The 16,244-nt window shown below is 36.4% G+C and overlaps 1 protein-coding gene across 12 annotated transcripts in view; it reads right to left on the reverse strand.

Annotated features, from left to right (window-relative positions):
* Positions 1–16,244, reverse strand: part of UTRN (utrophin) — a 627,344-nt gene that overhangs the window by 65,649 nt on the left and 545,451 nt on the right. For all 12 annotated transcript variants that reach the window (XM_023729352.1, XM_023729345.1, XM_004368852.2 and 9 more), the window contains 4 exons: positions 14,869–15,070; positions 8,781–8,866; positions 3,189–3,346; positions 1,379–1,545 (listed from right to left, as the gene is read on the reverse strand). In XM_023729352.1, the coding sequence (XP_023585120.1) occupies positions 1,379–1,545; positions 3,189–3,346; positions 8,781–8,866; positions 14,869–15,070 (613 nt within the window). The remainder of the gene's footprint in view (positions 1–1,378; positions 1,546–3,188; positions 3,347–8,780; positions 8,867–14,868; positions 15,071–16,244) is intronic.

A 16,244-nucleotide genomic window follows, 5' to 3' on the forward strand; every position in this document is an offset into this window, starting at 1 on the left:
GTGTCTTTCTTGTCTTCCTTTTCCCAATGTTTGTGCTTTGACTTCCACTGTGGCATCTGTTACCTTGGCTGTCATGCTCATGCCGACCCTGCTTCACCTTGATAACTACCTGCCTTTCCATCCTCTTAGAACTAACAGCCATATTGATACCAAGACGCTCTGAATTTACAACACTTTAGATTGTCTTCCCGGCCATACTGTAACTTATAGAAGAACAGGAAATCTGAGTTCTATTTCTTGAGTTAGCCATCTACAGAGACTGCAGTGGTGCTCTCCATACAAATTATGCTGATAAAGCCAAGTCAAATTAAAGAAATTTTGTTTAATTCAAGAAACTGGGTCTATATACAACAACAATCCCAGCTGTACTGATGTGACTCTTCCTCACCATCTTAGCTGACTTCTCTTCTGGCATGAATGAAAAGGTACACATGAAAATTTTGAGTTCCCTGCTCAGTAGGCTTATATTCCTTCACAATAAACCAAAAAAAACAAATCAGCTGCCATCACGTCAATTCCAACTCATGGCAACCCCATATGTGTGAGAGTAGAACTGTGTTCCATAGGGCTTTCAATAGCTGATGTTTCAGAAGTAGATTGCCAGGCCTTTCTTCCAAGGTGCCTCTGGGTGGACTTGAACCTCTAACCTTTTGGTTAGCAATTTAGCACATTAATCATTTGTACTACCCAGGGACTCCTACTTCATAACAGATTTCCTAATTAAACTGGAGGTATTTACCAGATTCTTCCCAGAAGAAAAACAGAATACTCTAAGAGGTCTAACGCATACTCAATGAAAGAGAGTAAGGTGGAAGGATCATGATAGGCAAGAAGCTTCAGCTTGGGACAAACCACAGACCCTGCAGACAGGATGCTCTGGGGTCACAAAATGATGAATCTGATTACATTAAAGTATGACATTTAGCAACGCTCCTCATGTGAAGGTGAACAGTAGGTGTAATCTACTTCACAAGAAACTCAGCAGAAGTAATGAAAATTAATTTGATTACTTCTCAGTTAGTATTTAAATGTTGCTTCTTGTTCATTAACTTTGACCACAAAGGCCTCAGAACACCCACCAAATTCCATCAGGGCCTTGTATTCATAATCAGTCATATAATTATCATGCATGAACATTTCTATGACACATATAAATGGAAATTCATTAAAAATGGCTGGTTTCAGAGCGGAGTAGCAAATAATAATAAAAATAAGCTTCATGTGCTAGTTATAAGAAGGAATGCCATCTTTAGATAGACGGAATATGCTAAGCATCATATTTATTTACAGGGCAAACCCTAAATGGCCATAAATGGGACAGCTACAAAAACGAAACAGAAAATAGCCTACTACCGCCATTAGTGGTAGATTATCTTACCGGAATCCAACAATTGGACATTCTTTACAGATGTTGCATTTGGCCTGATGTTTTGCAGTCTCAGCTGCTGCCACTCGATGTAAAACTGGCAGCCAAACCATGGACTGTGGTTCCAGACGCATCCAGTCTATAAACTCTTTCACACTTATCTCTGGCTTGTTGTTATTCTGGTGAAGAAACAAATATATTAAAATGAAGAAAATGTCTTCATGTAAACTGCAGCAAGTGTTTTTGTTTCAAAATCTTCTGAAAATCTGAAGTAAAGGAAAATGATGAAACTCTTGTCAGGTAAGTTTCAAGATCTTTAAGGTTCTTCAAGGCAAGAAAATTCTAGAAACTAAAGACAGAAAGAGCAGAAATGACTATATACGAAGAAGAAGAAGAGCTCCAAAACTTATATAACTCAGATTTAAAAAAACAAACAAACAAACACAATTCTAGGTAATCTTGTCACATAAATACTGTGTTCCTATAAAACTCTTCTAAGACAGCTGTATGCATCAGTAGTAACACTTCTAAAACGCCTTTATACTCAGTAAACATTAAAAAGAAACTAAAGTGCTTTTTTCAGTTTATAGTCACTTAGATTGGATTGCTATAATATTTTGTACATAATTCTCCTTTTGTAAATATGTTCTAAAAAATATTGTTATTTTACTAACTTACTGTTGTGGATTGAATTGTGTCCCCCAAAATGTGTACTGAAATCCTGGCCCTTATACCTGTAAATATGATCCTGTTTGGAAATAGGGTTCTCTTTATTATGTTAATTAGGTCAGATCTCCTGAGGGCAGGTTTTAAATCCAATCACTTCTGAGTTACGAAAAGAGCAGAAGGGACACAGAGACGCACACAGGAAGAAGAGGAAGACAGACAACAGAGCCAGACGCATCTATAAAGATTTTTGGCAGCTACTAGAAACTGAAATAGACAAGGAAGGGCCTTCCCCTAGAGCTACGCCTTAAAGTTGGACTTTTGGCCTTAAGAAAATAAATAAATTTCTATTCTTTAAAGCCACCCACTTGTGGTATTTCTGTTACAGCAGCACTAGGTAACTAAGACTCTTACTTTTAAATTGTATTTTCTAAAAATCTTGCCAACAAAGAAATCTGGGCATTTTTATTAATTTATTTAGCAAATATTTACTGAATGGCCATGATGTGCAAGGCACTGTATATAGGGATGGATAAACACACAGAGCTCAGATTTAGGGAGAAACAAACACTAAACAATCAATCACACAATTCAATATGTAATTACAATTGTAATGAGTATCATAAGGCAGAGGTGGAGGCCATTAAGGTACACAGAAGGGTACGTAGCCTCATCTGAAGGGGTCAGGGAAGGGTTTTCTGAGGGTGTGAGATTTACACTGACATCTAAAGAATGGATAAGGACTAGCCATGGGAAGGGAGTTGGAGGGCAGAGGTTAAGGAAGAGCATTCTACATAGAGGGCACATGTTCAAAGGCACTAGGCAGGAATGAAGGAACTAAAAGAAGGAAAGAATGGCTAGAAAGTAGATAGCAAGGGGATGAGTGGCAAGAGACGAGGTCAGGGCAAAAACGGGCAAATCACAACCTCATGGCACATAGTAACAATATTATATCTGAAGAGAAATAATCGGCCTCCTAGAGACAGTCACGGTCCCTTGAATCAAACGTGCCTTAAGAAATAAAACACAAATGTATTAGGATGGTCCCCTAAGTCTTCCACCATTGGTTCTAGCCCAAGCTCCCTGTTCCATTTCTCAGCACATCCTTAAGACCCTGCTCAACACATCCTAAGCCCCAGTGATCCTTTGTGTTTACCTGTTGGAAGCAGCTGCGGACACTGGGTTCAATATTACTGCCTCCAAAAGCCGCTACTTCCCCCAGCTGCCGAGGGATCTGGATGGCATCATGAAGTAACAGGCCCAGCTGCCTCTGGTCACACATTTCTGTCGGACCCGCCACTTCCTTAAAGAGATCTACAAGGAGAGGCAAGGGGTTAACTTCCATCTGCCTATAGAGTTCTTTTATTTAAAATACATCTTTGCTTAAGTGGATTTAGCTCTATAGATCAAAAAAAATTTCAGAGGGACATGAATCAGAAGCACTTTCCCCCGAGTTCCAATGCTCAAGACTGGACAGTCTGTTAATATTCAGTGTGTCTGTGATTAGAAATCTGATTAACCACGTTTCTTAGGACAACCTACTACTGTATGTCAATACACACACACAAAAACAACAGTTGTCGTTGAGTCAATCCCAACTCATGGTGACCCCATGTGTGTCAGAGAACTGCACTCCATAGTTTTCAAGGGCTGATTTTTTTTGGAAGTAGATCACCAGATCTTTCTGCCTAGGCAGCTCTGGGTAGACTCAAACTACCAACCTTGTGGTTAGCAGTGGAGCATGTTAATCGTTTGCACCACCCAGGGATGCCCATACATATAAATAGATGAATTAATACAAACTTCCTTTTTCAGTGGTACAATAAATGCATGTGGGTTAATTTTATGATCTCAATAAGGGTTTCACTTCTTCTTGAGAAAGAGAATGTGTCAAAAACAAAGCTTCCTTCACAACCTACCAGAGGAATAAATTAACCTCAAATAGCAAACCTTAAATTTTAATAGACTCATTTATCAACTTTTCTGTTTCTTCCTAATTTCAATATTTTATTAAATATATATTTTGGCTTCTTTTAAAGATTACTATATTTTTATAAGTACAAAGAGGTATCTTACAAGGAGGTATCTTATCTTTTAGTTTTAGGAGAATCTCATGTTATGAGAAAACCCAGTTTCTCATTCCTTATTAGTTACAAAAAGTATTTTTGTTTTACTTCATGTAATGAAATACATTTGTTCAAATTTAAATGACTTATTAAAAAATCTGTAAAGTAAAAAGCGTACTTTCACATAATTCTTAAGCTTTCTTATTCATAAGAAAACACTGATCTGTTTTATAATATTCTTGATTCAATAACAATAATAACTCTTCTTTCTAGTATTTGCTTATCTTCTATTTACCACGTACAACATTTTGAAGATTAAAATGATTACCATATTTCCTGCAAAAATGTTAATGTACTTAAGTAAGTTACTCTTGAGGTATGGAGAAATTTTACATAAAAACAATCCACTTAATAATAGAAACCAATACTTTCTGGAAAGAAATTTCTTAATTCTAAAAAATTCAAAAAAATCTAAATGTTTTAAATGTGAAGTTTTCCAGGAATAGGAGAAAGTGGGGTAAATAGTTACTGGGTCACAAAACTCATTTTGAACATTAACTGATATATGAATATCAGATTAAAAGATACCATTATTTTTTTAATGGGACTAATGTTGCTGAAAAATCAACCAATGAAAAACCCAATGGATAGTAACAGTCCGATTTCATTGTGCTGGGATCACCATGAGTCAGGGGCCAACCCGCAGCAGCTAACAACAACAGCAATACTAGATCTAACACTGTCAAGAGTGAATTTTCAAACAAGTGAACCAAACTTGGTGATATTGACACAATCATGATAATGAAATACAACTTTAATTATAAGCATACATAGGGAAAGCAAATTCAATTGAGATAAATGTAATTTTTATCATCATTTGTTTTACACAGTTTTAGAGTTCTACTTGTTTCTTTGCACTTTTTAAAAATAAGACTATCACAGCCAAAATATATTTATCCTGGGTTCTTATTATGATCCCCATTTTAAACCCAGTCCCAGAAAGAGATTTATTAGGTAAATACAGAATTGAAGCATATGTTTAATAATCTTTATGGAGAGGTGCACATTTTCAGCGAGATCAGCCGTGCCCAATTTTCCTTTTTTGAGGCAGAGAGCAATATTACTATGCTATTGTTAAGACAAAACCATCAATAAAACACAAGAAAAAAAGATTCCTTAAACAGTTTGACATATTCCTAAATTCTTATGAAAGTTCACATTTTGATGTAGTTAGATACTAAAAGTCTCAGGATGTGGAGACTGGGTCAGAGATAAGTCACAATCTAAAACCCAAATTCCAATAAATCAGTGGATGAGAGAGGCAACTGGCCTTTCAAAAGGATGATGTATAAATGTCTTTTTGATGAGGCAAGGAAGCTGACCAGCTTTAGGCAGGAAAGTAAGGATACTTTTGGAACCTATTCAAGGGATCTTTTCATGAAGGCATGAAGAGCAAAGGAGAGGTTACAGCGGTCACATCAGCCATTGCAAAATCAATAGTCAGGTGGATACCAACTGACCCTGATGCTGCCTCTGCCAGTGAGTCTGAAGAGCAAATTGTCTTGAATATCAATTCTAACAAAGCAAATAACAATGAGGAAGTGTTTTAATATCACTGGGGAAATCACAATAGGAATTAGAGTTGCTAAGGACCTCAAACTAAAAAGCAAAACAAAACCCCAGAACATCTCCAGAGTTTCAATACTCCCAGTAAAGATTTAGATTAAAGATTTCAACCCAAAACAGCAATTATTTAATTGTCCTAAAATGACATGCTTAGTGGATTAAATTAAATATCAGAAATTCTCATTGCAGGGGCTTTTGCTTCTTCCACAACCTGAAAGTTTAATGTTGAATAATAGGAAGTATTATGTTTCCTGGCATTTGTAGAAAGTGTCTCCATTACGGTACACGAGCACATGTGTAGTTATGTATGCCGAAACACACCCCTCATTTGAAAGATTACTTATTTCAGATGTGTTTGAGCATATGTATGTAGATAATTTACATATTACATTTTGTAGAATTGATTTTTTGCTCTGTTGCTACACTCTGTTGTAGCTCTTTTGGCCTCAGGTTATTCCCTGCTAATTATCTTAAAAAGAAAGGGAGGAGAGAATCACTGATCTAGGAAAACAGATGAAGCATACATTTTTAGGATTCCTGACTAAAGGCTGAATTTGCATTCATTTCAGAACAAATGCAGTACTGTGATATAACTGTTTCTTTCAGAGAACCCTAATTTTATATGCTTTCAAGACCACGTGAAGACTTAAACTCACAGACCATAAAAAACACTCCTTTCCAATTTTAATACATTAATGCTCTCATTAAATTCTCCTTTCTTATTCACAGAAATAACTTTTTTAGCTTTGGAAATTAAATCTTTTGGCAACTATGTTGGTGAAGACCCTTTAACTTCTGGGTACATACAGTGCCACAAGACAAAAGCCTTGTGCAAAGCTGTTTTCTGCCTGGCTTACTCAGCTCTCACTCCATCAAGGAACCTCACCTCTTGATCTTACAACCAGCTCTTCATTTCACACATATCCTCATTCCTTTTCACTGACATTTTTGTCAAACTATATAAGAAAAACAAGCCACCAGGTTCTAGACCTGAATTCAAAATCAGATACCCACGTAGCAATTCTGGAATACATACTTTTCTTTTTAATCGGAGCCCGGGTGGTGCAATGGTTAAGCACTCAATCGAAAGGTTGGCTGTTCGAACCCACCCAATGGCTCTGCAGGAGAAAGACCCGGCAATCTGCTCCTGTAAAGATTACAGCCTAGAAAACCCTAAGGGGCAGTTTTACTCTGTCACATGGGGTCACTATGAGTCGAAATGGACTCTATGGCACCTAACAATATCATGCTCATATAGGACACAAAACTTACTAAGTTTAGAGGACAGGCAGATCACATAGCCTCTTGTTTTTTTTGTATATTCCCATTCATAAATTACCCTATATCACTCCCCACATACTTGGGCATAACTGTAAAGAGAAGTCCCTGGGTAGTGTAAATGGTTAACGCACTCGGATGCTAACCAAAAGGTTGGGGGTTCAAGTCCACCCAGAGGTGACTCAGAAGAAAGGCCTGGTGATCCACTTCCAAAAAAATCAGCCACTGCAAACTCTACTCTGCACAGTTTTACCATGACACACATGGGGCTGCCATGGGTCGGAATCAATTAACAGCAACTGGTTGGTTTTTATCTGTAAAGAATCATCTGGGAATATGCATGGCAGGATCAAATTACTCAGATTTATTGGACAAAATTAAATCAAAAGATATTTTACAGCAGTTAAGAGTTTGGGAACACAGCACCAATGGCTATCGTTTATTCAACAACTGTTGTTTCTCAGCTCTTTTCAACCTATATCTCTAATTCTTTGCAAAGCAGGAATGGTTATCTTCATTTTCCAGTTGAAGAAAATTTGCTAAATTTCACCTTCCTAAACCTCTTGACTGGTAGTATTCAATGAGGCCACACAACTTGCCCAAAGGCACTCAGCCACCAAGTGGTAGAGCTAAGACTTGAAGGCAGGTCTCCCTGGCTCCAGAGCGTGTGCCCTGTCTGGATGCCAAGATACCCTTCACTAACTGACAGTTAAAAGGACACCACTGATTTATTTGGTAGATATAAACAAACATAAGGAAACAAAAAAAAAAAAATCTATCACTTTTTATTTTGTCATGACTACAAGATATAGTTACTTGGGATTATTGTCTCACTATGCCAATGTTCATTTGTCCCTTTGTTGTACTGTGGTGGCTTGTGTGTTGCTATGATGCTGGATACTATGCCACTGGTATTTCAAATACCAGCAGGGTCACCCATGGTGGACAGATTTCAGCCAAGCTTTCAGGCTAAGACAGACTAGGAAGAAAGGCTTGGTGATCTATTTTCAAAAATCAACCAATGAAAGCCCTATGGATCACAGAATATTGCCTGAGACTTCAACTCACTTACTATGAAGAGACTGACTGCTAAGAAGGACTTCATGTTTGGTAAGGTGCAGGGCTCTCGAAGGTTAGGAAAACCCTCAATAAAATGGACTGACACAATGGCCTCCACAATGGACTCAAACATACCAACGATCATGAAGTGGTGCAGAACCAGGCAGCATTTCTTTCTGTTATACACGGGGTAGCCATGAGTCAGAGCCAACTGGACAGCTACTAGCAACAATAACGCCTATAAAGGTTCTAATCTATCTTCACATCTTTTTTTTTAGCACTTAGAAGTACACAGAAATAGAAGAAGCTTGGGCTTTGGAGTTAGAAAAAGCTAGGATCAAATTCTAGCCCCACCACTTACTGGCTGTGAAGCTTTGGACTAGAATCTTAACCTATCACACAGCATTAACTTTCTCAGCCGGAAACTGAAAACCAGGATACCTATATTATGGGGAGATTATTCTAAGAATTAAGTATAATTTGTAATACATTCTCACTCCGACAAGGCATCTCGCCTTTTAATCCCATAATAAGCTTTTCTTTCCACACAAATCCAAAGTCCTTGGCACTGATACACTGTCTGGCTTGATACGTGCATAATAAGGGTTAACAAAATGGGAACTACTGTTATCAGCAAATCATATAAAGTCAATTCCTAACAAATGATTATCATTATTATTACTAAAAATACTACTGGTATAGGATATGGTCTTACTTACATCTGTATTTTTCTTCTAAGAGACCTTTGGAAAGAGATATCAATCCAATCTTCAGACTCTGCACTCTTATTTTTCCTGTTCGGCCCCTGAAATGGTAAGTATCTCAGTGTTAGCTATATTTAAAACTGTATACAGTATATTATTTCTGAATATCTATTTTCTTAAGTCATTAAAAATAATTTCATCTTAAAGAAAAAATTCACTATTCATCTTTACCGCATCTATACATTTCATAATCAATTAATGTAAAACACAATCCTGTAATATCATGATATTTTAATCGTGTGCTTGACCTAGTAGGAAAGAATACATAGCCTGAAGTCACATTATAACTCATGAATTAAGAATGAATTAAAGCAAAATGAAAACAACAATTAGAAAGCTGAAAAGATTTCAATTTATAATTACTGGGAGTTAAAAGCTATCTGTTAATAATTATAAATGGAAGACCCAAAATAGATAGCTAGAAGTATATATAAAAACAAACGAGACTTCATAAACAGCAAGAGAGCACTAATGACTTATCAAAAAACAAATGTAAGAAAATTGATTAGAAAATTAACCGTATACTGAAGGCTTATAAACTTGCCGAATACTTAAAATTTATTGTCTTCATTTATCTTGGTCTCTGCCCATGCAGTTTTTTCATAAAGTACTATTGCAATTATAATATACAACGCTCTTAAACAGACAGGTGTGGAATTCTATTTGGGGAGGCATCCTATTATAATTGAATACAAAATGCCCTGGTGGTGCACTGGTTAAGAGCTCAGCTACTAACAAAAAGGCCGACGGTTCAAATCCACCAGCCGCTCCTTGGAAACCCTATCGGGCAGTCGTGCTCTGTCCTATAGGGTTGCTATAAGTCAGAATAGACTTAATGCCAATAGGTTTAGTTTTCAGTTTTTAGGAAATAGTTACACACATACGCTCATGAGAGATCATTTCAATTTCAACATATAAGGTGCCTAGAAGAAAATCTTTATCTTTATAAGCAGAGAGTTTTCTTTATTCCATCACTTATCAAGGAATTACTGAGTTGTCTATCAAATGTCCATCACAGCACTAGGTCCTGGGAACGGGGAAAGGGAAATGCAGAAAATATTTAAAAAAAGTTAATAAGATATAACCCTTGCTATGGAACAACCCACAGTCCAGAAAAAAGGCCTTTAGCGGCATCTTTATTAGTTCAGATTAGGGTTCATTGTTCAGTTTAGATATTTATTGTTATTTTCTTACATTTTTTCAAGAAACAAGAAAGTATGCCAAATTATACAAACATATAACGTGCCGTAATGCATGCAAGTCAAAAAACATGTAACCTCAATTCTGTTGCTGCTGCAGCTAGTTGCAGTCCAGTCGACTCCAACTTACGGCCACGGCATGTGCGTAAGAGCAGAACTGTGCTCCACGGGGTTTTCAAGGCTGTACTTTACAGAAGCAGATCACGCCTGTCTTCCAGAGGCGTCTCTGGGTGGGTTTAAACTGCCAATCTTTCAGCTAGTAATCAAGCACTTAACTGTTTATGCCATCCAGGCACTAACTTCAGTTTTAAGTAGTTTTATGGCCAAACTATATTTAAATCTTGATTTTGATATTTTTACTATTAATGCTAATTGAAATTCTTCCATTCTCAAATTACAAATACTCAAATAAGTTTCTGTATAGATACTATAACATATAAAGTGTGAAATAAATAAAAAAGGAAAATTTGCTTAGGGATTGGTAAAATATATTGTCAAAATAGTCCCTCAGTAGCCTGGAGTTTATAATCTACTGTATTTTTATGCAAATACCACACACCTTCTACAATTGTTTGCCAACTGCTCCCCCTCCCCCTGCCCCCAGGTATTTTTGTAAGCACACTATGCTAATTTTATTAGCACCCATAGGAAAATACCTGGGGGGAGGAGAGGGAGTAGTCGGTAAGCTAAGGTAGAAAGCACATGCTATTTGCATTAAAATATGGTATACTAAATCACATCTAACCAACTTATTGAACATCCTTACAATGTATGTGTACAACATTCAGAATTGACCAGTAAAATAATTTATTCCTAAATTTTAGAAGTCATTATAATAATAATTTCTAAATGGATATATACCCTAGTTTCTCACAATTACAGAAATACTAGTTTCAAATGACTCTTAAACTGAACCATGCTACAAATTGTGTTTCCATTTTATATCTTTAGGCATTTCCTAATTTTAACATGAAAATAGACAATGTCTGTTTTCTTCCCTTCAAAAATCAAATTTTTATTCTTCCAACACAATCAGAGGACCTGCAGAAGATAACAAAAGGCTGTGTTGAATGGATTGAGACTTGTACATGAATGTGGCTAAGGACAAAGCAATGTCTTAAGGGAAAATGATCAAAATGATATGCATTAGAGGATGCCCTCCAGTCTACTGTAACCACTAAAGAAAGGAACATCATCAGGAAACTACTGAACATGTCAATCATCATTCATTCCACCATCAACGTTTATGAAGGCTTACTGTGATCCTAGCATCAACCCGACTCATGATAAGCTCACAAACTAGCTGGGGAGGCAAGAGAAGAAGACAACTAGAGAATCATAAAAAATAAAACCAAAAAACAACACAAGACCAACTTTTAAGTAAATAAAGATTCTTTCGTGGAAATAAAGAAATCAAGTGCAAGACCACTGTGGCTGATTAGCCATTAGTGGATCACTGACTAGTTATTAGTCTCACAACATTTGATAGAAGAGATAAGCCTAAAATTGAAGACATGACATGGCCAGATTGCTCCAAGGAGCAATCAGAGTATCACAGAAAAGACCTGAGCAAGGGGACAGAGGCAGGTGTGTGAGTACCAGTGACCAGGCTCATTAGGGTGGGGCAAGGACTTGCAACAAAGCTAAATGGTTGATAAACTTGTACAGGTTATGTGGGATTAGGTGAAAGAGAGTTTGAATGTTAAATAACATCTCTAGATTTGAGAGACTATAGGGAGACAATAAAATTTACTAGTGAGTAAGAAGCATAATCTAATGTTTAAGTATCATATTGATTCCCTGATAGTTTACAAAAGCAACTACTGAAATTAGTTTAACTAGAAAAACATGTACCTTATAAAATTCAAATTATATGCATCTTGGAATAGAGAGAAAAAAACAAAACAAAACATGACAACACCATAGTAAAACCCAAAAAAAACCCAAACCCGTTGCCGTCAAGTTCATTCGACTCATAGCGACCCAACAGGACAGAGCAGACCTGCCCCATAGGGTTTCCAAGGAGCGCCTGGTGGATTCAACTGCCGACCTTTTGGTTAGCAGCCGTAGCTCTTAACTACTACGCCACCAGGGTTTCTGCGGACTTCTTAGAGGTCCATAAATGTCCTGGTGCTTTGGAGGGAGTAGATTAAAGTTTCTATCAGATTCTCAAAGGGCATTATGGCTTGAAAAGAGTTAATAATCTCATTTAGATAAATGAATAAGTCAAAGTTATTAGAAAAATTTCACAAAGTTAAGTTATCGACTCTGGTCATCTGAGACTACTGTCATAAGAGTAACTATATTACTTTCAGAATGCTCTTTATAAGTGAGGATGGTGAGACTTAGGCTCACTTACTTTGGACGTGTCATCAGGAAAGCCTAATCTTTAGAAATGAACTTCATGTTTGGTAAAGTACAGGGTCAACAAAAATGAGGAAAACCCCCCATGAGACAGATTGACACAAGAGCCACAAGAATGGGCTTAAACATACCAACGATCATGAAGATGGCATAGAACCGGGCAACATTTTATCTTGTTATGTATCAGGTCGCCGTAAGTCGGTGCCGAGTTTATGGCAACCAACTACAACACCACCCCTATCTGAGATTGAACGCTAGAATGAATGGGCACCACTCTGACCCAGTATGGTCTTTGCTGTATTTCTTTGACATGGGAAATGTGTCTTAAAAGATTTTTTTCCATTAAAATGGAAAATGGGAAATTTCAAGATACTGTCTTTCTAAGTAAGAAACAGTATCTTAGAGAAGCATTTCCCATGTGTTCACGTTTGATGGTGCAGAGTGGAAAAACGCCAACATTTAACCTCCTAGAACATGAATCGCAACATTTCATACACTGCTTCCTTCCCAACTAAGTGGCACTATTCCCTTCAGGCTGTGCAGGGAAAATGGCATACGAGCGTTAGAGCTGTAGATAATGCCCAGGGAGAATGATTGAACATCTTTCCTGGTTCTTCTTTAGAGACAGCTCAAAACATGCACCTCTACCATACTCCAAGGGGCTGAATGAAACTACTAAGTGTTCTATGAATTCAGCATTCTTCCTAGGACATAAGAGTAAGTGATAGCCTTTGTAGTTAAAACACCAAAATGACCAGCTATTTTGGTGAATTTACTATAGAAGATGTCTCTTTGGAAGGCTTAAAATATTGAAGAGCAACTTAATGGCAGATTAATGCTAATGTTAATATTTTGCTCTAGAAGAGTAAAAATTGGCATTAAAATGAAACTGATTAAAAGATAAACAGGAATACAGTAAATTCAATATTCATTATGGTAACAGAAACAGTCGTATTATCTGTTCTGTGAGTTTCTTAAGAGCCTCTGGCAATTTGATTACAAAAAAATATTTTGTTGTGAGATTTACAAATATGGAAAAATATTTTTCTAATAAAAATAAGTACAATTTTAGTTAAATCATCTCTAAAGCTATTTCATCATCATTTACTTCTTATACAGAGTTAACCAGCTGCTGAATGTGTGCATTTATAAACTATCATCTCTCTTCTTTTTCTCTAAATCAAATAAAAGACTGAGAGACAAAATTTTCATACGGCTAATTAATGGAAAATAACTTTTAGTGCGTGAGAAAAGCAATAGTTCTAAGTTTCTTATTTCATCTTTGCATACTTTAACCCCCTACCAGAAGACTGAATAATTCCTAATGTTTCAGAAATGTCAGCCCACAGCAGGTCTTTGTAGGATTGATTACTTCACAAATGCGTTGTCTTATTCAAAAGGGCCAAACTAATGGCAAATGAGTTATGTAAAAATTTGAGTGTGCTCTATGTAATACTGAATACCTAATTAAATTCCCAGATATTAGAGTGTCCAATAGCATAAAGTATTTAAAACACCATGAACAGTCATGTGCAACATAACATCCATTTGGGCAACGTCCGTGGTCCCATAAGGTTATAAATGAGTTCAGAAATCCAGATTGGAGAGTGGGAGATAGCAGAGGTAACATGTCTCTTGTATACAAATCAATTGCGCTGCCAGGCGTATAATGGTACAGTACATATATAACCTACAATACACGTCTTAAAAGTCATAATAAATGCCTATGTTACTGGCTTATGTATGTACTGTACTGTATTGTTATTTTAGATATGAACTTTCCCTACTTACAAATAAAAAGTTTACCATGTAACAGTGTATCCTTTGACTTGCAGGCAGCAGCATCCAATCTCATGTTCGCACAACGTCCAAATTTCACAGAATGTATCGTGGACATTAAGCAATGTGTGGTTGTATACATATACCTACCATTGCAATAAATAAAGCTAATACAAATGACAAATCTCTTTAACTGTCATTCAAAATCACTATTAAGCTGCCAAACAAAGGCTGTAGAGCAGAATATAATGAGCCAATAGATTATTTTAATTTATGACAAGAAATAAAAAATTTTGTCTTGTGGAAGAAGGAATACTGTAAGTCATTCTGGAAGAAGGCAAAGGAAACCTGGCTTAGCTTCTTGTATAACAATACTAAAAATGTGACATTCTGGTATATCATCATTTACAAATGAGAGGAATACAAACATAACTTTAATAATAGCAGCCTTTATAAACTGGAAGCAAAATCTTAAAATAAACATACACATGCTTTTTTGATCTATTGCTGGTTAAGAGCCCAATGATTTGGAAACTCGTTCATTTCCAACAATTTACATAAGTATTTCTACCGGGAAAAGTACTTTAAAAGTTTAAGTACCCAATTTTTTTTTTAAACTCACATTAAAAATGTTGGACATTTTCTCTTGTCAACACATTTCCTTCAATGGTTGCATTTTAATGGGAAACACACAAACTTACGTGTCATATACGTTCAGGAGCCAGTTGAGACACATATCCACACAGAGGGGAACATTGACCAGGTCCTTATGTATTTGTTCAAGTCCATCGTAAGTTGTTGTCAGACAGTTGATGACATCTGGAACGCTGAGGAGCTGATCATTTTGGTTTAGCTTGTGCTGTTTGAAAACTTCATTTGTTGTATTCAACTCTAAGAGATCCACTTATCAAATAAAAAAAAGGAATGCATACATTAATTACATTACACAACAACAATGAAGCAAAAACATTTCTAGTCTCAAGAATTAAGCTGGATTCTTCAGTTTAAGGATCTCTCCTTTTTAGCTAATTTCAATTTCTTTTTAGAATTAGTGCCATTTCCATTCTTACATTTCTAAAGTCCTTTTTGATCCATATTCCCATGCTTTTGACTCTGAACTCTCTCACTTTTCAGTTTTATCCCATTTTTTTGCTCTTTGGAATGCTAATTTTTCTCTTCTTTTCTGGCTTTCTCCTCTCCAGGCTCCTTCTGCTTTCAAATGTAAAAGGGCATAAATCTCCAAATCTACTCCAAAGGGTATAACATTTCAAATATTCTATTGCTCTCTTTATCTTAATTCCTGCGTAAAACCTGCTCACCACCTCACTTTCCAATTCATCCTTTATATTGTGCCAAACTAATGGTTCTTAAGCAGAATTTCTCCATGTGTATATCATGAGATATAAAGTCCTCTCAAGATGCTCAGCTTAAAAAAATGAGTTCTGTAGAAACATAACAGTTGTGTAGTGCCTACTGAACCAAGCCTGAGATATGCGGCCCTCACAATCTGGCCCTAATCTGGTTTATTTCCCATGATGCTCCAGCATATAGGCCATCTCTAGCTAAACTGAATTAGTAGAGGTGCACAGTGCAGGCCCACATCTATTGGTCTTTGTCTATTTGCCCCCATCTTACTCTTCATGTCTAGAACATCTACAGTGGGAATGGCCAGGTGCTAGAGCATCCAGGGGTCCACAGAAGAGTAAGGCAAAGCTCCATATGCAACTTTTTAATGTTAAAAAAAAAAAAAAAGTTGCGGGGAACTTTTTATTTTTAATATAACCAGCTACTTTTTTTGTTGCCTAATGCAAAATCGTTTTCTCAAAAAATATGACATATTTTGACAGTTAAATAAAATGAACAAATAGCTTCTTTGTATTTAACTTTAACCAATGAATAACCACTAATTTTGACTTTTTTTGAAATGTTCATGAAACATGTCCACGCTGGCAGTCTTAACACCAAAGAATTTTTTTTGAAATTATCTGCAGTGAAAAAGAACTGCTTTAAAGTTATACAGGTTAAAATGATTTAAAAAAAAATACTCAACAGAGAAGACATTTTTAAAAGAAAGACA

This window comes from Trichechus manatus, unplaced genomic scaffold (genome assembly GCF_000243295.1).
Source record: "Trichechus manatus latirostris isolate Lorelei unplaced genomic scaffold, TriManLat1.0 scaffold00002, whole genome shotgun sequence".
Taxonomy (NCBI): domain Eukaryota; kingdom Metazoa; phylum Chordata; class Mammalia; order Sirenia; family Trichechidae; genus Trichechus; species Trichechus manatus.